A 24,091-nucleotide genomic window follows, 5' to 3' on the forward strand; every position below is an offset into this window, starting at 1 on the left:
GCTATTATTCTCTCTTTTTTGAATTTTCGTCCCTTAGATCTTCACATAATTGTCTTAATTATTTTTTTTTCTTTATATCATCAGGCCTCAGCTCAGCTGTTTCCCTCTTAAGGAAACCTTTCCTAGTCTAACTAAAATAAACTTTCACTTTCAGTCAAACCTCCTTTGTTTCTCAAACATCTCCCATCTTTGAACAGTTAGATCTCAACCGGCAAATCTTGCATGCTGATCCCTGAGTGATCAGTCACGAGTCCCTCAGGCAACAAAGGAGAGAATGCGAGAGTACAGTCAGTTTACCACTATTAACATCTCAGGATATTGTGCTGTGAATATTTTCTCTCTCTCTTTTTTTTTTTTTTTTTGCTTTTGTTGCTACTTATTATAAAAGTTGCATTTTTTACTGTACATTTCACTTCCTTTTTGTTAAATTATATTCTTTTTGTTTTTTAAGTGTTTACTTGTAGATTAAACAGTAAATTAGACATCTATGGTATATAAGAAAGGTTAAAATGGAATCATTTGGGGGTCTGGATCAGATTAATTCAATTTACATGGTTTCTAATGGGAAAATATGCTTTGTTTTTTGAACAGCCTTCCAGAATTAAGTTTGAGAATGAAGGTTCCACTGTATTATATTTTGTATTCCTCATAATTTTACTTGGTTCTTTTTAATGATTTCCTATCCTTCATAACTCCTGTATCTTCCCTTGTTTCCTTTAGAATTACTTACTTTAAATTCTTGGTCTATCTTTTCAAGTAATTCTGCTGTAGTAGTATATGTTACTATGTTTGCTATCTCTCTTTTACGACTGTTGTATCCTCCAGATATCTACTTACTTTGGCTTGCGAGCTCAAGCCACATGATGTCCTAAAGTTACTGATCACTGTGTCTGTTAAGGAGAAAGGGTCACTCTTTCCATCCTGTCAATTCATGAAAACCCAGGGTGGAGAGCTTCAGGTTCCCCAGGGCCTTTGTTGCTCTCTATTGTTGTTACCATTCTACCAAATGGTCTCTTAAAAAGAATCAGCACTGAGAAGAGGCCAGTCTACCCTTCTTCTGCATTTAGATGGGAGATGTGTGGAAGTGACTGCCTAGGGGTGGTTGGTCAACTTATACCTTTTTTTTTTTACAGCCGTACTTCCCCTACTTTTCATTTAATATTATAAAATAAATAAATAAAAACATAAAGGACAAGATAAAATACAGTGGGGCCTTGACTTACGAGTTTAATTCATTCGGAGACCGAGCTTGTTAAGGAGCTAGTTAACTCAAATTACTCTATCAACTCAATGCAAAAAATCGGCGAGAGACAGCTGGTATCTCAAAAAACTCATTAGTCAGGATACTTGTAAGTCAAGGCCCCACTGTACACCCATATCTCCTTACTATTATTTTACAACACTTCCTATATCTTTACTGAAACCATTTAGTCATGACTTACAGACATGGTTCAGTTAGCAATCTTTAATTCCATTCTTCACTGCAGTCACAGCAGAGGTTGAAGCAAATTAGCTCAATATGTATTAAAAATTGAGTCATTTTATGCCAGTATATCTCCAATTCTACTTTTTTCCACTTCTATGACTCAGTACTTAGAATGGAAGCAGTTAATGAAACTGCTGTGAATTTTAGCAAGAAATAGTTCTTTCTGATAATTTTGATAAGTCAAATTGATCTTGAGTTTAAGCATTTATTCCAAGAGAGGAATGGGAAATTTAATCTGCCCCATTAACTTTCATCTTTTTCAGCCACGAGGGCAGAATCTGATTTCTTGGGGCCAAAGTGTGTGAGGGTCCCCTCCAGTTGTGAGTTTAATAGTTACTGATAATATTCCCCTTATTCCAGCTAATGTTCCCTTCAGATGTGTTGCTGTTGCACATTTGGTTTATCAAACTGTTTGACAAATTTCAGAATGCTAAGACCCTCCCAGTACCACAAAGACACTTTGAGATCCTGCCAGATAATCAGAGAACAGCTGACAACCAGGGAACAGTCCAATAAGGTTCTGGAGTATTTTCTGGAAATTTCCTTTTGGTCTGAGAAAATATCAAACTATCTTATAGACTTGACCTCCTTCCTCTTCCTCCCTTCTTCCACCTCTTCTTCATTTTTATCCTCCACCCAGCCTCCCTCTCCTTCCATCTCCCAAACTTATACCTTTTAAAATAAAATCTACCCTTTAATCCAGCAAGACTTCTGAAATGCTCTGATTTAATCCTGGGGATGCCCACAACCTGCAGATTTCTACAGTAAAGGAGCACAGAAGGATCTGCCCAAAACAGTCAGGATTGGCTACAGCAGAAGTTATTAAAGGTGTTTTTTTCCTCTTGTGCTTTAGATTCAGTCCCTCCTAGCACCCCACAGACATGTTAGGGAGAACCTTCAGTCCCCAGGAGTTAGTTTTTTTAGGGTTGTTTGTTTTGTTTTTGCTTTTAAATAGCTTAGAAGCCTTAGCTCCTCTCACTTAATTTTTTTCTAGGGTTTTTGCAGAAGAGGCCAACAGGTCAACAGGTTATGCTAGTTTATCACTTGACCAAAACAAAAATGAAATTATGTTGCTTTTTATCCCTTTATCCCGCACTACTCATAAGGGTCATTTCTAACCTGAAAATACATATTTTGCGTTTTTCTTTTACTTCTTCATTGCTTGTTCTCTCACAGTAAAATGTAGCATTTATTAAGGTAGATATCTTTATCTCCTTTTCTATCTCCGTTTCCTAGAGTGGTTCCTGGTACACAGTAGGTATTCAGTATATACAGGTATTTACTGAGGAAATAGTCAAGTGAATAAGTGTATTGTATAGTTTTAATATGTTTTTCATTGATTTTAGAGAGAGAGGAAGAAACATCAATGATGATAGAAACATCAACATTGATCCGCTGCCTCCTGCGCGCCCCTTGCTGGGGATTGAGCCCACAGCCCGAGCCTGTGCCCTGACCAGAATTGAACCAGTGCCTTGGTGCCTGGGTCGATGCTCAATCTTTGAGTCACACTGGCTGGCCTAAATATATTGTATTTTAAAATCTAATGGATAAGATGCTAAAACCTGTGTGGACCTCACTCTGTCCTTTTAAACCCTGTGGTACTTCTCACTCTACGTTACATAATTTTACATGTGAGACTACAGAGTTGTGTCATCACCCTTTGTGTCCTCCATTCTATCTAATGTTTGTTTTCCTATGCAAAGATTTTCATTTCTAAGTTATTTGCACCCCACACCCTTTTTATAAGCATGATCCATCCCAAGGCCTTTGCACTTGCTTTTCCATTACTTTACTACTCATCTTCCCCACTCCTTTTTATTTCCCTTCACCTTCTATTTTTCTCTATAACACTCTGGTCACCGGTCAGCATTTGATAAAATATATCTTTACTTGTTTATTTGATTGTTATCATGCTCCCTCACAAAATGACTAGATACTTAAAATAACTAGTTGAATACATGACAGCTGAAAGTGTATATCTCTTCATATTTGATACTTACAATTCTTTCTTTTAATGTGTTGTTAACTTACTTAGTAGAGGTACTTGTTTTGGACAGAATCATACATGGTAATTTTGGCTACAGATACCTGACTATAAAATTCAAAATGTATCTGTTCATACAGCAATTTAGTCACCGAAGTTTAAAGAACTGAAGTAACTGGTTTTAGTAAAGCTTTTGCCTCTTTTAGAGCTATTAGTTGCTGAGACTGAATCCAACATTGTGGAAGACAACTGTTTGCTTTCTCTTCCTTGGAGTGAAAATACAAATTAGTAAAAAGTTCTGAATTTAATGTTAAAAGAAGCAAGTTAAAGTCATTGGCTCCTTGTTGTGCATTACCTTTTAAAAACTCCAAAATTCTTCCTCAGCTTAAAAATGGGTACAATTACATCTGCCTTCTTATGCCATAGGGTGATTTTTGAGACCCAGTGAAATAATATATGCTAAACTGGTCTTATAAACTGCTTAATATGTTTTTAAAATATCTGTTTTCAAGGCCATAATTTTCCAGTAATTTTTTATATGTATATGCATCCGGTCATACTATTCTTTATTCCATTCTTTCCTTACTCCTTTATTCATACATACCCATGTCCCAATTTTCCCATGTCTTATATATTCTTCACAGTCCAAATTTAGGTTCAGCTTGTTTTGTAAATAATTATCTACTGATTTTTTCCTTTATGAATTTCTTGTTGAATTTAGCATGATATTTCAGTCCTTGGTATAATTTGTTTACCAATATTTTTTTAAATATTTTTATTGATTTCAGAAAGGAAGGGAGAGGAAAAGAGAGATAGAAACATCAATGATGAGAGAATCATTGATTGGCTGTCTCTTGCACACCCCCCTACTGGGGGCCGGGCCCGCAACCCAGGCAATGTGCCCTTGACCGGAATTGAAGCCGGGACCCAACGCTCTATCCACTGAACCAAACCAGCTAGGAACGTTTACCAATATTGATGGTCTTGGCCTGTATTGTAAAGTATTCAGACAATTTTTTCAAGGAACAAATACTGTTATACTTAGTATCCCCAACAGTGTTTTTTTTTTAAGTTGTTTTTACTTTCAGTAATTTTAATCTATAGAATATACATTAATATTAAAAACAATTTCAAAAATAGATGAATTTCTATATTAAGCCTAAGTCTAAAGAAAATAGATACATAAGTTGTGTTCTTATTTCCTCCTGGTTATAAGTCATTTATTTGAGTTTTTGCTTTGATTAGTATTTTTAATGAGTAAAAAATGAGGTCACATATCATACTACCACTTTTTTTTAACTGGATAAAATGAAAGTCATATTTCCAGTAAGAAAACTGAAGCTCAGAACAGTTGCCCAGTGTCACAAAGCAAGTTATTAGTAGATCCAGAATTAATCTCACAAGTCATTGTTCTTTAATTAAATTACTGAGTAGTAAACATTTACTTAAACTTGATGTCGATTTTTCATTTAAATAGAACTTGTGAATATTTTATTGTGAATTTTTAAAAGGACAGTATTGATTTATATTCTTACTATTAACCTGTTTCAGTTTTTCTAGTCTTTTTAGTAAGAATGGTATTCTCCCTTTCCTAGTAGTTTTTAGTTTCAGGTTTTTAGTAAATGAAGTATGTTTATATCTGTGTGTTAACTTTAGGTATTTGTCTTTATTTCAAATTGATCATTAATCATGACATTCAAGCTTGTAAGTTTCTCTTCTCCAAATTGGCCACCCTACATTTGTTTTTAAAAGTTAGTATTTGGTTAGATAATCTTTATCTCCACAAAAACATTTTAGTTTAAATTATATAACTTGATGTTTTATTTTTAATGTTCAAAACATAAATTACTTATACTGGTACATTTTAAAATATAAAGTGTAAGTCATTGGGAAATAGCACAAATGTGAATATAGAATCACAAGTAAAGTTTTTGAATAATGTCTAATAGTTGTAACTTTAAATACCCTTTTGTGATATTATAAAATTTTTTGTGTCGATTTATATTTTTCTGTTCTTAAATTGCAGTATGGACTCCAATTGCATTGACAGTGTTTTTAGTGGCTGTTGCAACACTGTGTAAAGAACAAGGAATAACAGTTGTGGGAATTTGCTGTGTGTATGAAGTATTTATTGCTCAGGGGGTAAGGAGAAATATAAATTTTCTTGATGCTCTCTTTTATCCCATTTGGATCTGATTATAATAAACTTACTTTCTAAATGTATCATTATGCAAATAAATCTGTTGACCAATAATAATAATAATAATACCAAATTTTTTCAAGAAACAAGCATGCTTTCCCTCACACCACTGAAAATTATTAACATTTTAACACCTTCAGCTTTTTAAAGGCTGCTTTTAAAGTTTAAATAATGGAATTGTAAGCAATTTGGAATACTTTACAATAATACTTTACAGTTCCACAAATTTTTCCGTATCGATTTTATAATTACAGTCAGTTTCTATTTAATCTTGCATTTAGAAAGTACTACATTGTTGAAAACATTGTTGTACATGGTTATTTATTTAAAACATTTTTTTTCTTTTCCAGTATACTTTACCATTATTATGTACTACTGCTGGACAGTTTGTCCGTGGCAAGAGTAGTATTCCATTTTCTATGCTGCAGACATTAGTAAAACTCATTGTTTTGATGTTCAGTACATTATTACTGGTTGTGATTAGAGTCCAGATTATTCAGTCTCAACTTCCAGTGTTCACCAGGTATGAATTTCTGTGTCGTTGTTGTTGTTTTTCTATCCTTTTAAAATTAACTTTGGATTTTAAGTGATTGCAAATATTCCAGAAAGTCTTCAAGGTGTTTTTTTTTTCTCATTGCACCTTTTTTGTTTTATAAATCTTTTGTTTTTTAATTTTATAAACCTTTATTGTTGAAAGTATTACATATGTCCCCTTTTTCCCCTATTGGCCCCCTCCAGCCTGCCCTCGCCCTCCACCCCAGGCCTTCACCACCCAAGTCTTCAGTTTACATTGAGGTTTTTAACAGCTTTCTTAAGTTGTCATTAATTTTTTAAACCTGCATATATTTAAAATGTAGAAATTAATAAATTTTGAGATACGTATACACTAATGAAACCAGCACAGTCAAGATACAATGACCCTCAAATTGGTAAAGTATGAAGTCTTCTGTATTCTTAATGATTTTTGTCTACTTGTTCTATTAATTATTGAGAGAAGGATGTTAAAAATCTCAGACTATGATTGTAGGTTTGTCTGTTTTCCCTTTCAGTTTAATCTTTTTGTGTGTGTGTGTGTGTTTAAAAGCTCTATTAATGTGCATAAATATTTTGGGTTGTAATTTTCTTTTAGTGAATTGATCCCTTTATAATTATTAAATGAGCTTCTTTTAGTGTCACATAGTTTAACTTTTTCCATCCTGTTACTTTTTAATCCATCTATATTTTTATATTTAAAGTGGATTTCTTGTAGTCTGCATAGAGTTGGGTCTTTCTTTTTTGTTTGGTCAGATTATCTGTCTTTTAAATGAAGTTTTTCAGTTACTTACCTTTAATATGATTATTGATATAATTTGATGTAAATCTACCATCTTGTTCAAGTAGAACTTCTACTTGAGCCTTTTTTGTGTGTTCCATGTCTCTACATGTTTAATGTTCCTGTCCACTAATTTTATCATGTGTCATTTCTTATTCAATTTAGATTAAATGAATTTTCTCCTCATAGATTATATTTTTCAACTTCTTCACGTGCCTGGTAATTTTTTAATAGATACCATATGTGAAATTTACCTTAATGTTTTTCTATAAATAGCATATACCTTGTTTTATATATATATAAAGTTTCATCTTCTAGCCTTGCTTTTTTTTAAAATTGATTTTAGAGAGGAAGGTAGAAGGAGATAGAAACATCAATGATGAGAGAGAATCATTGATTGGCTGCCTCCTGCACACCCCACACAGGGGATTAAGCCCACACCCCAAACTGGGGATCAAGCCCACAACCTGGATCAAGCCAAGTCCCAGTCCGTAGGCTGATGCTCTATCCACTGAGACAAACCGCCTAGGGCTGCTCTTTATTTATTTATTCTTTTAAAGGAATAGACTCAGACGTTTTTTAAAATATATTTTTGATTTCAGAAAAGAAGGGAAAGGGAGAGAGAGATAGAAACATCCAGGATGAGAGAGAAACATTGATCAACTGCCTCCTGCATGCCCCACACTGGGGATCAAGCCCGCAACCCGGGCATGTGTTCTTGACCAGAATCAAACCCAGGCCCCTTTCGTCCATAGGCCAATGCTCTGTCCAGTGAGCCAGACCAGCCAGGGCTAACCTTGCTTTTTTAAGTTTTGTTTCGTGAGATAACAGTAGCGTTTCCTTAGGGCTAATATTGCTCCACTTCTGACACATGACCCTCTGACTACCATATGAACTGTGAATTGTAAGGATTTCCACTCTGGCTGCTGCTGAGAAACTGTTCCCAACTCTGTATGATATTTGGGGATTTTTCTGTCATCCTTTCAGGAAGTACTGTCCTATTTGTATTAGTTTTCCTAGAGCTGCTATAACAAATTACCAGAAATTGGGTGGTTTAAAGCATCAGAAATTATTCTCGCCATGCTGGAGGTCAGAAGTCCAAAATCAGGGTGTCGGGCCAGAGTGATTTCCTTCTGAGATCTCTGAGGAAGAATCTGTTCCATGCCTCTTTGCAAGCTTCTGGTGGTTGTTGACAATCTTTGGCATTCCTTGGCATGTTGCTGCATCACTTCAATCTTCTTTACCTGTGTGTTTCTCTGTATTCTCTGCTTCTTGTATAACAATAGCAGTCACTGGATTCATCGTCCAGCCTAACCTAGTATTACCTCATATTAACTAAAAACCCTATTTCCAAATTAAGTCACATTCTGGGGTGCTGGGTAGTCATGAATTTGTGAGAGACACGATTCAACCCACGACACTAACCTTGAGTATTTCTTCAAGTTCTCATCAGTATTGAAAACTGGAGAGAGACTATAGATCTCCTGAGTCGTCTTTCTCAGCACATTTATTCTTGATGATATTCTGCTCACTAACTCTAGATCCCTGGACTCTGCCTGGGTTCTCCCTCACAGCTCCACAGACTAAAAAAACTCTATCCAGGTACTAACCTCTCCCGGTAGGGCTGTATTTTTTCTCCCAGATATTACTGTCCTTTACTTGATATTCAGTGCATTTAAAAAAAAAAAAAAGCTTTATAGCCCTAGCAAGTTCGGCTCAGTGGATAGAGCATTGGCCGATGGAACAAAGGATCCCGCTTGGATTCTGGTCAAGGGCACATACTTGGTTGCAGGCTCTCCCCAGCCAAGGCCCTTGCTCAGGGCTTATGCAGGAGGCAACCAATCAATGTGTTTCTCTCACATCCATGTTTCTCTCTGTCTTTCCCTCTCTCTTCCACTCTCCCTAAAAGTCAATGGAAAAATATCCTCGGGTGAGGATTTAAAAAAAAAAAAAAGCTTTATATGTTAAGTCCAGTTTTTCAGTTGTTGAAGGCTACAAGCAAAATTTGCACTGAATTTTAATAATCTACATGTCATTTTTTACTGTTGTAACATTTAACATTTTTTTTCCATTTCACCTTACTTGGCTAAAATTTAAATGAATTTTATTTACATGGCTGACATTATAAGCAAGAACTTTTTTATTTATTTATTTATTTTAACAAAAGGCCAAAATAGTGTTCTTGTTGCTATCCATGATAAAGTGCATTTCTTTTCAGAATAAATTTTACTCAGATAATTCTCTTATGTCCAACACTATCTTTTTCATTAAAGGATAATTATTTTTTAACTTCTTGAATATTTACCTTCAGGTCTAGCCATGCAAAAGTGAACAACTCATTTAAGTATTAAAGTATGGGAAATAGATTGAATTGTAGATAGATAGATTATGTTTTCTTCTTCACCCCTTAGTTTCAATGCTTTTATTCCGTTTATCATTTCTTTTAGAAAATTGGATATCTTGTTTCTAACTCTACAGCATAAAAATGTCTGAATGTATTTATTTTGTGTGTGTATATATGTGTGGCTGAGTGTATGGGGTATGTTAAATATAAGTATATATTTGTGTGTGTATATGTAAATGTTATTCTTCTATCTTCCCCTATGAAGTTGATTATAATATGATTTAATTTGCTTTGACATGCTCTCTTTCTCTACAGTTCAATTATTAAATCAGCTATCCTAAATAAGTTATTCGTTATAATAAATGAACTCTGAATAGTGGATTACAGGAAAAAAAACACAGTTTTGTATTCAGTTCTGTTGGTTATTTAAGAATTCAAGCCCTAATTCTCAAGATTTATTACTTTTCATATATATCGATATTAAAATATTTTTTAAAAAAATTTAAATGATAAATTTAAATTTTTTAAAAAAATATTTGTTTAAATATTATCTACTTTTCTCAATCATTAGATATTTTTAAGAAGACCAAGTCAAACAAATGGTAGAGGTTGATTTTTCATTAACTTACTCATTTTAAAATGAGAAATTATTTTTTAACAGGACTATGTATATTAATATAGTCAATAAAATTTAGAACATAGCATAAATAAAAGGAAGTCATTCTTTTGAAATGTACTTTTAAAAAATGATTTGACTTGGTTTTCAAGAAGTAGACTATCTTAATAAAATGTACATATATCATGGCCTGGGGAAATATAAACTAGGACATAAGCTTATATTAATATACTAGAGGCCTAATGCATGATATTCATGCAAGAGTAGGCCTTCCCCCAGCTGCCAGCACCCAGCTTCCCTCTGGTACCCGGGACCCGGGCTTTCCTGGCAGCCCCAACTTCATCCGGAACGTCATCCAGAAGGACGTCTGGTATAATTAGAATATTATGCTTTTATTATTATAGATACTAGGAGAAAAAGTAGAACACAAATAAAATGTTACATAGTCCTATATAGTTAGTACTCTGCTGGAAATTTGGTTTTTAGCATTATAGAAGTCTAAACATACACGAAAAGCTCATAAGTGATATAGGGTCTCTGCCTATGACAAGAGAAAAACATAGTAATTTTTTCTAGGAGTGTAATTTTTTAGCATTTAGTGCTGAAAGAAACTTTCCAGGAGCATTCATACATCACATGCAATAATGAATCTGACCCAACTTTTCTTACTATTTTTAATCAGAAGGTCATAATTTAATAATAGTGCTTCTATAGTATCATAATATTGTAGTATGCATTTCTGAATGAATTATTCTAATAAAAAAAACTAGAAATAGATAACCTTCTTGCCCTTTAATCACATTCCATAAAGATTAAACACTTTAACTTCTGGCAGAAATCTTAGGTATTCATAAAAAATACTTATGTCTTCTGTTTTATTGCTTTTATTATTATTTAGTGCTTTAGTTATATATTAATTTTATGTTTAGAAAGTGGTTTAGTTTGAATAATTTTTTTGTTGTTGTTGTTCTTTAAACAGGTTTGATAACCCAGCTGCTGTAAGCCCAACTCCTACGAGGCAGCTAACTTTCAACTACCTCCTTCCTGTCAATGCTTGGCTTCTATTAAATCCTTCAGAGCTCTGCTGTGACTGGACCATGGGAACAATACCACTTATAGAGTCATTTCTAGATATTCGAAATGTTGCCACATTTACTTTCTTTTGTTTTTTGGGAGCTTTGGGAGTATTCAGTCTCAGATATCCCAGTGATTCCTCCAAAACTGTTTTAATGGTAAGGAACATTCTTCATTTTTTTAATTTGTGAACTCATTTTGGGTTATCCTAAAATTATATATCAGAATTTGATATGCAGATATAATTTGAAATGTATTTAGAATGTTAAAAAATATATAAATTTTCCTAATTTGGTAGGAACTCTGAAATCATGAGGCATCTCTTTTGGCATCATTTTCTTAAATTTTTTACCTTTTTACATAACTAGATTATATACTTTTTGAAGAAATAGATCATATTGTATGTTTCTTTGTTTTTTTGGCACAGAGAAGAGTGTCATCTAAGATGTGCAGCTAGAAACATATAGCACTTTAATTCTCATTAGCAAGATTATCATTACTCCCTAAGGTATTTCTTAGTCTGTTCAGAGAACTCTGGAAGTCTTTTTGTTGTTTTTCTGAAGTCCAGTTCTTTGTAAATTTCTTATTCTGCCCTCACTTCATATATATATTTATATATATATATATCTCCCCTATCTAATAATAGACAAGCATGGTAATTGACCATACCTCTGCTATGCTTCCCATTGGCTAATCAGCAGGATATGCAAATTAACTGCCAACAAAGATGGCAGCCGGCAGCCACGCAGCTGAAGCGAGCAGGAGGTTTGCTTGCTCCAGTGATGGAGGAAGCCAAGTTTCCCCGCCTGCCGCAACCCAGCTCTGAGCCTGAAAGCAACAATGTTTCAATTATAGAAGCTAAACAAACCCCAGATACCTGCTTTCAGCCAGCCGGAGCCTCAGAACTTAGAGCGCCAGTGATGGCAACAGAGTTTCAATTATAGAAGCTAAACAAACCCAGATACCTGCTTTCAGCCAGCCACGGCCTCAGAGCTGGAGCTGGGCCTCAGAGCTGGAGCCGGCTCTCAGCTCCAATGACAGCCATAGAAGGTAAATAAATCCCAGAAAAAAAAGAAAAGGAAAAAAAAAAGAGGCTGGGAGGTTCAGTCGCCCACCAGCCTAAAAACGGCCCTCAGCCCCTCACCCAGACTGGCCAGGCACCCCAGTGGGGACCCCCACCCTGAAGGGGGTGTGACCAGCTGCAAACAGCCATCAGCCCCTCACCCAGGCTGGCCAGGCACCCAAGCGGGACCCCCTCCCTGATCCGGGACACCCTTCAGGACAAACCAGCCGGCACCACCCGTGCACCAGGCCTCTATCCTATATAGTAAAAGGGTAATATGAAAACTGACCCTAACAGCAGAAAGACTGGGAATGACTGGTCACTATGACACACACTGACCACCAGGGGGCAGACGCTCAATGCAGGAGCTGCCCTCTGGTGGTCAGTGCGCTCTCACAGTGGGGAGCTCTGCTCAGCCACAAGCCTGGCTGATGGCTGCCAGTACAGCAGTGGTGGTGGGAGCCTTTCCTGCCACCTCAGCAGTGCTAAGGATGTCTGACTGCAGCTTAGGTCTGCTCCCCGCTGGCAAATGGACATCCCCCAAGGGCTGCCGGGCTGCCAGAGGGATATCTGATTGCCATCTTAGGCCCAATCCCCTGGGGAGCGGGCCTAAGCCAGATGGTGGTCATCCTCTGAAGGGTCCCAGAATGCGATAGGGCACAGGCTGGGCTGAGGGACCCCCCTCTCCCACCCGAGTGCACAAATTTTTGTGCTCCATGCCTCTAGTGTGTGTGTGTGTGTGTGTGTGTGTGTGTGTGTGTGTGTGTGTGTATATATATATATATATATATATATATATATATATAAATAAAATTGATTTTAGGGAGGAAGGGAGAGAGAGAGAAACATCAGTGATGAGAGAGAATCGTTGATTGGCTGCCTTCTGCACATCACCTACTGGGGATCAAGCCTGCAACGCAGGCATCTGCCTTCACTGGAATTGAACCTGGGACTTTCAGTCCCCAGGCCAACGCTCTATCCAGTGAGCCTAGCCAGCTAGGGCTATTCTGCCCTCACTTCTTACTCATAATAGTTATAATTCCCTTCTTTCAAATTATTGAAGATGTTAATAGTCTTTAATTCTTTCATGAGCATTTACTCAAAAGTGTTTTTAATGATTTGCAACTATATCTTTTCAATCTGCAGCCACTAGATTTATTGAATAAATTAAAATTTTTTATTGCAACCTATATACCAGGCAGCATTTGGACACTAATGATATGATAATAAAAATAAATTCCGAGTCTTCATTTCCAGGGAAATTTTATTCTAGAAAAATTTAAAGCCTATTTCTGAGATAAAGAGAAGACTGATTGAATATAGGGTTTAGGGGAAAGATTATATTTACTATTATCTTCAGACCTACTGAGTTTAGGTACCCTTGAAACATCCGAGTGTAGTGAAGATTTTGAATATCACTTTGTACCTAGAGCTCAGAGAAACCTAAGCTACTGATAAAAATTTGATCAGTTGGCATAGAGATAGAAATTGAAACCAGAATGTGGATAAAAAGGCCTGTAGAGAGATTTTTGAGCAGCCTTTCTCAACTGGGGTTTTTTCACATTTCTAAAAGATGGTAACTAGCTAGTAGATTCTAGATTCATAGAATGGTTCATTCATACTTATAATGAACTAGGGGCCCGGTGCACGAAATTCGTGCACTGGGTGTGTGTGTGGGGGGGTTGGAGTGTCCCTCAGCCCAGCCTGCCCCCTCTCACATACTGGGAGCCCTCAGGCGTTGACCCCCATCACCCTCCAATCGCAGGATCGGCCCCTTGCCCAGGCCTGACGCCTCTGGCCTATGCGTCCGGCCCGGGCAGCGGGGACCCGCAGTGCCGGCGTCCAACCCCAGCAGGTCCAGGGGTCCCCAAAGGCGTGGACAGAGTCGGCGAAGAAGGAATGACACAGAGACAGCGTTCAGTTGATCAGCAGCCTAGCCAGGATCTCCAGCCAAGTTCTGGATTCTATCTCCAGAGAGGTTCTGCTTCAGATCTCCAGACAGGTTCCGTCCAGGCTCTCCAGCCAGGCTCAGTCACCAGGTTCCAGTCAGGCTCTCCTGTCAATCTCCGCAGTCAGGTTCAGTCCAGGATCCCCTGCCATGCTCTCTCGCCAGGCTCCGCCTCCAGGCTCCGCCTCCAGGCTCCCAGGCCAGTCACTCTCCAGGATCCTCCGGCATGCTCTCTCCAGCGAAGTTCTTCTGTCTCTAGAGAACGTTCTGTGTAGGTTCTGTGCCTAGGCTCTGTCTCTCTTGGTCCTGTCTTCCAAGCCCTGTCTCCTAAGTTCTGTCTCTTTCTGTCTTGTTACATCTGTATTTATACCAGTTGATTCAATCCTATCAATCTCTATTACAAAGGTTAGGGCGTTTCTTATCTCCATTCCAGGGAGTAAAGATTATGTAGCTTAAGCATGATTGTTTGTAGTGATTAACTACCCGCCTGGCACTTAGTTAAGGAGTTTCATCCCCTCCCTGACTTCAGGGAAAAATTCCTACCTGGGGAAACAACCTTTCTAGGAGAGGTGACCTTGGTTAAAACACAGCGCCAAGAAGGTGAGCAAACATATAAAGAACAGTATGCCATATACGCCAGGTCCCTTGAAACAGCAAGCATGGACCGGCTCCCAGCACCGCAGCTGCAGCGGCCCCGCGATCGTGGGCTCCGCTTTAGGCCCAGGCAAGGGACCCCTAGCTCCTGGGACTGCCAGCTTCAACCGTGCCCAGCTCCCATCGCTGGCTCCACCCCTACTTCCTGCTATCACTGGCCAGGGCGGCAAAGGCGCCTGATTCTCCGATCATGGCTGGGGGGCAGGGCAAAGGCGGCCCTGGGGCCGCCTTTGCCCTGCCCCCCAGCTCTTAGCTCGCCCCTGGGTTTCCGATCACTCTCAGTGGCAGGGGGCTTCTTCCTGCTTTCCCTTTCGCCTCCCTGCATTGTGCCTACATATGCAAATTAACCGCCATCTTGTTGGCAGTTAACTGCCAATCTTAGTTGGCAGTTAATTTGCATATAGCCCTGATTAGCCAATGAAAAGGGTAGCTCATACGCCAATTACCATTTTTCTCTTTTATTAGTGTTGATGCCTTAGAGCAGCGGTTCTCAACCTGTGGGTCACAACTCCTTTGGTGTTTGAACGACCCTTTCACAGGGGTGGCCTAAAACTACATATCAGATATTTACATTATGATTCATAACAGTAGCAACATTACAGTTATGAAGTAGCAACGAAAATAATTTTATGGTTGGGTCACAACATGAGGAACTGTATTTAAAGGGCCAGAAGGTTGAGAACCACTGCCTTAGAGTATTTGGTCACAATTCTCTCTCAGAAAATAGCTGAAGGGCCTGAATAAAGTGAAAGAGAAGAAGCCTACTACTAGGTTCTGAAAAATTTCCATCATTTAGAATTGCAGAGGACAATAAACCTAAATAGTAGCTAGACCAAATAAATGGACAGAAGAGTAGGAAGGTTTCAAGAAAGACAGAATGCCAAACACTAACAGTGCTGTCAGGTAGAAAAGTTGGAGTTGACCTCTTTTAGGTGTGTTAGTTACTTTAGTGAAATTTATTTCTGTGGAGTGATTTGATTAGGAGATGAGGAAGTGAAGATTGCTAGTGTAGATAATCTGTTGGGGTCATTTAATTTAACCGAATATTTCAGAGGATAAAACAAGCTTGGAATTATTGCCTGCCTAAGTAAGAAAAGACTGCCATTCAGGCAGTGGCTTCAAGCATAGTATTTCTACAAAGTCTTAGAAAAAAAGACTAAAAGACTATTGTTTTAAAGGAAGGCAGTTTTATTCTTAAACATACACTAAGCTTATGTTACATGTATGTGACTCATCAGAATATAATGCAAAGTAATGCTGAGGTATTAAAGTAATAGTCTGCTTGTCTGAAACACACCTTATTAATTTCCAAGATGATGTGGTTACTTATAATCTAAAATAATAAAAGCCTAAGCAACCATTCCAACCGAATGAACGACCGAACAGGCTGTGTGGGGCAGCTAGGCCGGCAGGGGGGTTAGTGGGGGACAACGAAATGACTGAACAAGCAGGCTGCGTGGGGCAACCAGGACACGGCAGGGGGGTTAGTGAGGGCCGACCAAACAACTGAGCAGCAGGCTGCATGGGGTGGCCAGGCCAGCAGGAGTGCAGTTGGGGGCGACTAGGCTGGCAGTGGGAGGGGGCAGTTAGGGGCGATCAGGCAGGCAGGTGAGCAGTTAGGAGCCAGTGGCCCCGCATTGTGAGAGGGATGTCCAACTGCCGGTCCTGAGAACATAAACCGGCAGTTGGACATCACCCGAGGGTTCCTGGATTGGAGAGGGAGCAGGCTGGGCTGAGGGGGAACTCCACCCTCCACCCCTCCCGCACAAATTTTGTGCACCTGGCCTCTAGTAGTAACATAAAAACTGGCTTTTAAAAATAGTTCTTCTTTTTTGACCACCAGTACATTTCCAGATTAAATGACAAAATATTTGGATTTGACTCTTGAGTGTTCATATATGTTTAATTTAATAAAATATCTTCTTTTTCTTTGTAGGCGCTTTGTTTAATGGCATTACCATTTATTCCTGCATCGAACCTTTTTTTTCCAGTTGGATTTGTTGTTGCTGAACGAGTATTATATGTCCCTAGCATGGGATTCTGTATTTTGGTAGCCCATGGATGGCACAAAATATCAAACAAAAGGTGAATTTAAATATTAATTTATTTCATGCGACTAACTATAAAATCAAATGTGATGCATTTAAATAAGTTTATTTTAATTCAGTTTTATAAGTCATACTTTTATACATTTCTATTTTTCATCTTGATAGTGTCATTTTTGTGTAATTCAAGTTAGGAAAGCTCCATAGCACCTACTGCATCTTATGTTCTCCATATTGATATAATTTTATTTTGCAGGCTGAGACATAAACTTTGAGTCAGACCCAAATGAAAACAAGGATATTATTGAAACTAAAGTTAAAAATGACCCTTGCCACTTTATATGCAATGAACTAAAATATAATCTTCTTAAGTGAGTCATATATAAAATGTACAGTTATATATAAAAAGTAGGTTTACAATTATTCACATGGAAAATAATATAACAATAAATAATACTGGAATAAACTCTGTTTTGTGTACTCACAACTGTGAGTACTATAATTTCATGCTGTCATTACTATCTTCATAACCACCATGTCGTAATTGCCTTAAACTAACAGTTAAGGGACAGAATAGTTAGCTGTATGTATACAAGAAATGAGCACTGTCTCTTCTTTCTCACTTCCAGTCACCATTCAGCACATAGAATTCTGACTTCTCTCTGTGTCATCTACTAACACAGATAATAAATTGCCTCCTGGTAGCTAAATTTGGTCAGTGCTTGTATTTAAAATTTATTTCCCAGGCATCTATAAAAAGTCTTTCTCTCTTGATTCTCTTTTATATCTTTTTATTTCTGCTCTCTCTTTTCTCTGATTTCTTCTTCCTCTGCCTGCTCTTTAAATATTTATTATTTCTCGGGGTTTTACCGTAGCCATTTTTTTTCACACTGCATATTTTCCCTGTATGATCTCTTCTGTGTCTACAATTTTCATTACTATCTGCCAAACCTTTTCCCTTAGCTTTGACCCAAATATTCTATTATAATCAATATCAATTTTTTAGTGCCTACCATGTATCAGATGCCCTGATAGACTGTTTGGATTTATTTTCTCATTTCATTCTTGATACTCCTTAATTCTGTTTTGTACATATTTAAAATTAAAGATCATACAGGTTACCTGTATTATGAAGGATCACACAGCTAGTAAATAGCAGAGTCTTCAAATGTACATCTATTTCCTAGTCCATGTTCTTTCTGATGCATGCACTCATATTCTGGTTAAGTGTGTCTATCAAAATGAAATAAATTGAACTGTGTTACCAGGGCAAAAACACAGAGTTAAAGAACATTAGTACTAAATGAGATCATAGGGATTATTGAAGTATAATCATCTTTTTTATAGAGGAATTGAGTCCCAAATAATTAGCCTAGAGTATATAAGTAATGTGCATCTATTTTATAAAGAGTTAAGTTTACTATGACTTTTAATAAACAGTTCTAGTTTTAAAATGTAAAATTATTCCAAGAATGTCATGATAACCTATGGTATATTAATTGTAAGCAGAAATGTTTTTAAATGTAGCCAGTGATAAGATTCACCCTTTTTATTTATTTATTTTTTTTTTATTGATTTTTTACAGAGAGGAAGGGAGAGAGATAGAGAGCCAGAAACATCAATGAGAGAGAAACACTGATCAGCTGCCTCCTGCACGCCCCCCACTGGGGATGTGCCCGCAGCCAAGGTACATACCCTTGACTGGAATCAAACCCGGGACCCTTGAGTCCGCAGGCTGACGCTCTATCCACTGAGCCAAATCAGTTCTGGCAAGATTCACCCTTTTTAAATGCAAGTAAGAATATTCATGTTGTAGGTAATGGTACAAAGGACTCTAAATATAAAAATTCATAATTAAAAGCTGGTTTCATCAACTTTTTATTAAACCTAAACAATGCTTTAGAAATAGAGGTAAATATTGGAGTATTTAATGTAATTGAAGAGTGAAGTGGAAGGTAGTATTCAGCTATTTAAGTTTTTGACGTTGGTCCCTCTGAAGTAGGATGATTATTAGAACAATCTCTATTCTTAGAATAAATTCAGACATGACATTGGGGATATTTTACATATTTCTTCTGTTCTAAAAGATAAACTGCTTTGGCTGATAAGAATTTTTCATGTTTTTTTCTTTTATTCTCTTAAACAGTGCATTTAAAAAGTTATCCTGGGTTTGTCTGTCTTTGGTGGTATTCACTCATGCCTTAAAAACAATCCACAGAAATTGGGATTGGGAGTCTGAATATACGTTGTTTATGTCAGCCTTGAAGGTAAAGTATTATCCAAGAATGACAGGAAAGTGTGTCATCAATTACTTTTTATAGCCATGTCTAAGATGCTGTACCTTTGCTTTTAATTAGACATTTAACTATCAATATTAATTACTTCACTAAAAAAATATAGTTTGTTCTTTATATAATACTCAAGGCCAGGTGCACAAAAATTTGTGCACTCGGTGGGGGGGGGTTGGGGGGGTCCCTCAGCCCGGCCTGTGCCCTCTCGCAGTCTGGGACCCCTCGGGAGATAACGACCTGCTGGCTTAGGCCCGCTCCCAGGTGGCAGAGAGCAGGCCCAATCCCTAGGTACAGCCCCTGGTTGGGCTCAGAGCAGAGCTGATTAGGGAGTTGGGGTGCCGCCCCGTCATGCACAGAGCAGGGCGGATTGGGAGGTTGCGATACCACCCTCAGTCACGTTCAGGGTAGGGCCGATTGGGGGGTTGGGGCGCCGTCTCCTGTCACGCACAGAGCAGGGCCAATCAGGGGGTTGGGGTGCTGCCCCCTGTCACTCACAGAGCAGGGCCCATTGGGGGTTGGGGCTCCATACCCTGTCACGCACAGAGCAGGGCCCATCAGGAGGTTGGGGAGCTCCCCCCGTCACACACAGAGCAGGGCCCATCAGGGGGTTGAGGAGCTTACCCCTGTCACAGAGTAGGGCCGATAGGAGAATTGGGGCACCGCCCCCTGTCACACACAAAGCAGGGCGGATCAGGGGGTTGGGGCGCCGCACCCTGTCACACTCAGGGCAGGGCCGATGGGGAGGTTATGGCTCTACCCCGTCACACACAGAGCAGGGCCGGTGGGGGGGTGGGGGGGGGTAGCATGCCACACCCTGTCACACACAGAGCAGGGCCGATCAGGGGGTTGGGGTGCCGCACCCTGTCACACACAGAGCCGCAGGGCGATCAGGGGGTTGGGGAGCTCCCCACTATCAGGCACAGAGCAGGGCTGATCAAGGTATTGAGGCGCCTTCCCCTGTCACGAACAGAGCAGGGCAGATAGGGAGGTTGTGGCCCCACCCCATCACACACAGAGCCGCAGGGCGATCAGGGGGTTTGGGCGCTGCCACCTGTCACGCTGATCCCGGTGCTGGGAGGCATATTACCCTTTTACTATATAGGATAGAGGCCTGGTGCACAGGTGGGGGCCGGCTGGTTTGCCCTGAAGGGTGTCCTGGATCAGGGTCGGGGTCCCGCTTGGGTGCCTGGCCAGCCTGGGTGAGGGGCTGATGGCTGTTTGCAGCTGGTCACACACCCTTCAGGGTGGGGGTCCCCACTGGGGTGCCTGGCCAGTCTGGGTGAGGGGCTGAGGGCTGTTTCAGGCTGGCGGGTGACTGAAGCTCCCAACCGCTCCTTTTTTTCTTTTTCTTTTTTATTCTGGGCCAGCTTTAGCTCTGAGGCTTGGCTCCAGCTCTGAGGCCTCAGCTGCTGAAAGCAGGTATCTGGTTTGTTTGGGTTCTATAATAGAAACACTGTTTCAACTTCAGCTCTGAGATCCCGGCTGGCTGAAAGCAGGTTTCTGGAGTTTGTTTAGCTTCTATATTTGTAACAATGTTTCAAACTGCAAGCTCAGAGTCCGGCAGCGGCAGGCGGGGAACTTTGGCTTCCTCCGTCACTGAAGCAAGCAAGCCTCATGTTCGCTTCAAGCTGCCTGGCTGCCGGCCGCCATCTTGGCCGGCAGTTAATTTGCATATCACCCTGATTAGCCAATGGGAAGGGTAGCAGAGGTACAGCTAATTACCATGTTTCTCTTTTATAGGATACCTTAACCAGTGCATTTAATAGTACTGACCTGTATGTCCACAACACATATGAATAATTCCTTAAACTCTATACAGTCATTAGAAACTCAAATGAGACATGTTTAAATAAGAATGCTGTGTTCATTGGTTCTTAAGGTACACATTTTTTAACCTTTTAATACCTGAAATTAGAATAAATCTTACAGTGAAAGGTATCTTACAATTAATTTGTTACCTTGTTTCTTATAAAATTGATGCCGTGTTACATTCAATGAAATTACATACATGACCAAAAAAATGGCATCCTACTATGTGGAAGATAACCAACCAATGGTTAAAACATCTGTAATACTTCTAACAATAAAGATAATTTTTTTTAAATCCTATAGGAAGGATAGGAACTGGCAGAAAGGATTGATAGAGCATTCCTATGGATGAACAATATAAATAGGATAAGGCCTTTTGTGGGGGGAGGGGGGGTTGTTGTTGTTATTTTTTCCCCCCTCTTATGCTTTTATTACCTTAGCAGCTTTTGCCTTCTTTCGGATAAGGTCTTTTAAAAAATCATAAAATTTGTTTTCTATAAAAGTTACAAGCAAAAATTTTTTTTTTCAGGTGCTCCCTTGCCAATGCCTCTCTTCAGATCAGTAAATTCTTAACTTTCTTTTGGCTATTTTAGTACTCTCCATTGCCTAACTTTATTGGATCACTGCCTCATTTCTTGATTTGACATCTATTTAAGGTCAAATGACTGTCCTCTTTACTGCTTAGTAACTCTGCTGTCTCCCCTAGCTCAGAAATCTGCAGACAGATGAGACCTCATTTCCATTATTATTAATTCCCCTTTCAGATTACCAGTGGAGCCCCATGGTTTTCAGGAACTTTGCTTGTCTTTACTCACAGGACAATGCTCAAAACGACAGCCTCAATCACTGTAGCTAATACCTTGGCTAGCTAGATACCCTCCTCTACCTGCATAACACCATGCCCATCTGTTAACTCTGAAAGTACAGATCACTTAGAACTTTAGTCTTGAGGTTCCCTTTCAATAATAAACTACATAAGTAAGTCCAGCCTAAAAGTAAGTAATTAGTGCAATGTTTAAATGTATTCTCATAATCAAAGACCTCTTCTTCCAAAAGAATACAAGTAGAGTTTTCAAATAGCACTATGCTTTGATTAAATAAAATTTTTAGTAAAATTCTAATATATAAAATAGATGAACTTAAACTGCTGTGGTTTTAGTATGTTGATGTTGAAAGGAGAGAGAGGGTAAATTGAGTGAAGAAGTGTTCATTGGCTTCTTCCTCATCTCCAGGGCATCTCAGTGGAACACTGTATTCCAATAGTATACTAAATGAATATCTTCGTTAATTGAAGTCATTATTTTTATTTCTGGGAGAAAATCAAAATGATTTTTTTTCCTGTTTGAGATATAATTGACATAAACTTTTTAAGATATATAACATGTATATATTATGAAATAATTAAAAGTTTAGTTAATATATATCATCTTACACATTTACACATTTTTTTTCCTCTTGATGAAAACCTTTAAGATCTTCTCTCTTACCAATTTCCAAATATACATTACAGTGTTGTTGGCTATAGTCTCCATGTTGCACATTACATCCCCCAAACTAACTTACCTTATAATTGGAAGTATGTACCTTTGGACCACCTTCACCCATTTCTGGACATCTCTATGGACCGCTCCATTTCTAATAGTATATCAAACAAATAGCTGTGTTAATTGGAGTCATAGTTTAATTGTAATTAATTTCTAACTGTATTTGTATGTTTAAGGTAAATAAAAATAATGCCAAATTATGGAATAATGTGGGTCATGCTCTGGAAAATGAAAAGAACTTTGAGAGAGCTTTGAAATACTTTCTACAGGCTACCCATGTTCAGCCAGGTAAGCATTATTAATAAAACGATTTGAATAGTTTATTTTGTGTTTAAAAGCTCAGTTATGTTTGAGGAAAATAGAGTCGAGTTTATTTTCAATCTTTATTTCCTGTGATTTGAATACTACCAGTGTTTAATACTGGCTTATTTTGAATTTGATTAATTGTTAGAAATAGGTAAGATATTTAAGAAATTTTTATTATTAAATTTATTAGGATGACATTGGTTAATAAAATTATATAGGTTTCAAGTGTATATTTCTATATCATCTGTATGTTGCATTGTGTATTTACTACCCAAAGCCAAATCTCCTTCCATCACCGAATATTTGACATCTTTTAATCATTATTACCTCCCCTCCCTTCCCTCTTGCAACCACTATACTGTTGTCTCTGTTTATGAGTGTTTGTTTGTTTGTCATGTTCATGTGTTGCTTTCAGTTTTGATTTTCTTTTACACATTGGACAGTAAGACAACCCTAAGAAAAAGATGGTTTATTGCTCTCAGTTTTATATCTCACATATAAGTGAATTCATATGACTCTGGCTTTTTCTGTCTGACTTATTTTGCTTAGTATGATACACTCAAGATCCATTGATGTTGTCGCGAATGGCAAATGATTGAGTAGTATTCCACTGTGTGTATGTACCATATCTTTATCCAGTCATTTACTGAGGGACACTTTGATTATTTCCATGTCTTGGCCATCATGAATAATGTTGCAGTGAACATAGGGGTGTATATAACTTTACAAATAAATGTTTTCACATTTTTCAGAAGATACCCAAAAAAGGGGTTATTGGGTCATATAGTAGTTATAGTCTTAATTTCTTGAGACACCTCCATCCTGTTTTTATAGTGTCTGTACCAATTTACATTCCTAGTGAATGAGGGTTCCTTTTCCCCCACAACCTCTCCAACATAGGTATAGAAGGAAAGTACCACATAATAAAGGCCATATATGACAAACCCTAAACCATTATCATACTCAGTGGTGAGAAACAAAAGCTTTTCCTGCAAGATTAGGAACAAGACAAGGAAATTCATTCTTATCACTGTTATTCAGCATAGTACCATAAATCCAAGCAGAGCAATCAGGCAAGAGAAAGAAACGGCATCCAAATTGGAATGAAGAAATAAAATTGTCGCTTTTTGCATACATGATTCTTTATATAGAAAACCCTAAAGACTCCACTAAAAAACTATTAGAAACAATAAACAAATACAGTAAGGCTGCAGGATACAAAATTAATGCACAAAAATCCATTGCATTCCTATATACTACCTATGAAATTTCAGAAAAGAAAAAAAAATACAATTTATTTTGCAATTCCAACAAAAAGAATGAAATATCTCAGAACTAACCTAGCAAAGGGTGTGGAGGACCTATACACTGATAACTGGAAGACATTTAAAAACATTGAAGAAGACACCAAAAAA

General features: G+C 38.2%; 1 protein-coding gene across 3 annotated transcripts in view; it reads left to right on the forward strand.

The window, feature by feature from the left end:
• TMTC3 (transmembrane O-mannosyltransferase targeting cadherins 3) overlaps nucleotides 1-24,091 on the forward strand; it is a 69,581-nt gene that overhangs the window by 26,896 nt on the left and 18,594 nt on the right. For all 3 annotated transcript variants that reach the window (XM_059683741.1, XM_059683740.1, XM_059683742.1), the window contains 6 exons: nucleotides 5,497-5,612; nucleotides 6,021-6,193; nucleotides 10,922-11,174; nucleotides 16,618-16,766; nucleotides 18,873-18,993; nucleotides 22,547-22,658. In XM_059683741.1, coding sequence (XP_059539724.1) covers nucleotides 5,497-5,612; nucleotides 6,021-6,193; nucleotides 10,922-11,174; nucleotides 16,618-16,766; nucleotides 18,873-18,993; nucleotides 22,547-22,658 — 924 coding nt within the window. The remainder of the gene's footprint in view (nucleotides 1-5,496; nucleotides 5,613-6,020; nucleotides 6,194-10,921; nucleotides 11,175-16,617; nucleotides 16,767-18,872; nucleotides 18,994-22,546; nucleotides 22,659-24,091) is intronic.

The sequence above is a fragment of the Myotis daubentonii genome, chromosome 2, assembly GCF_963259705.1.
Source record: "Myotis daubentonii chromosome 2, mMyoDau2.1, whole genome shotgun sequence".
Classification (NCBI taxonomy): Eukaryota; Metazoa; Chordata; class Mammalia; order Chiroptera; family Vespertilionidae; genus Myotis; species Myotis daubentonii.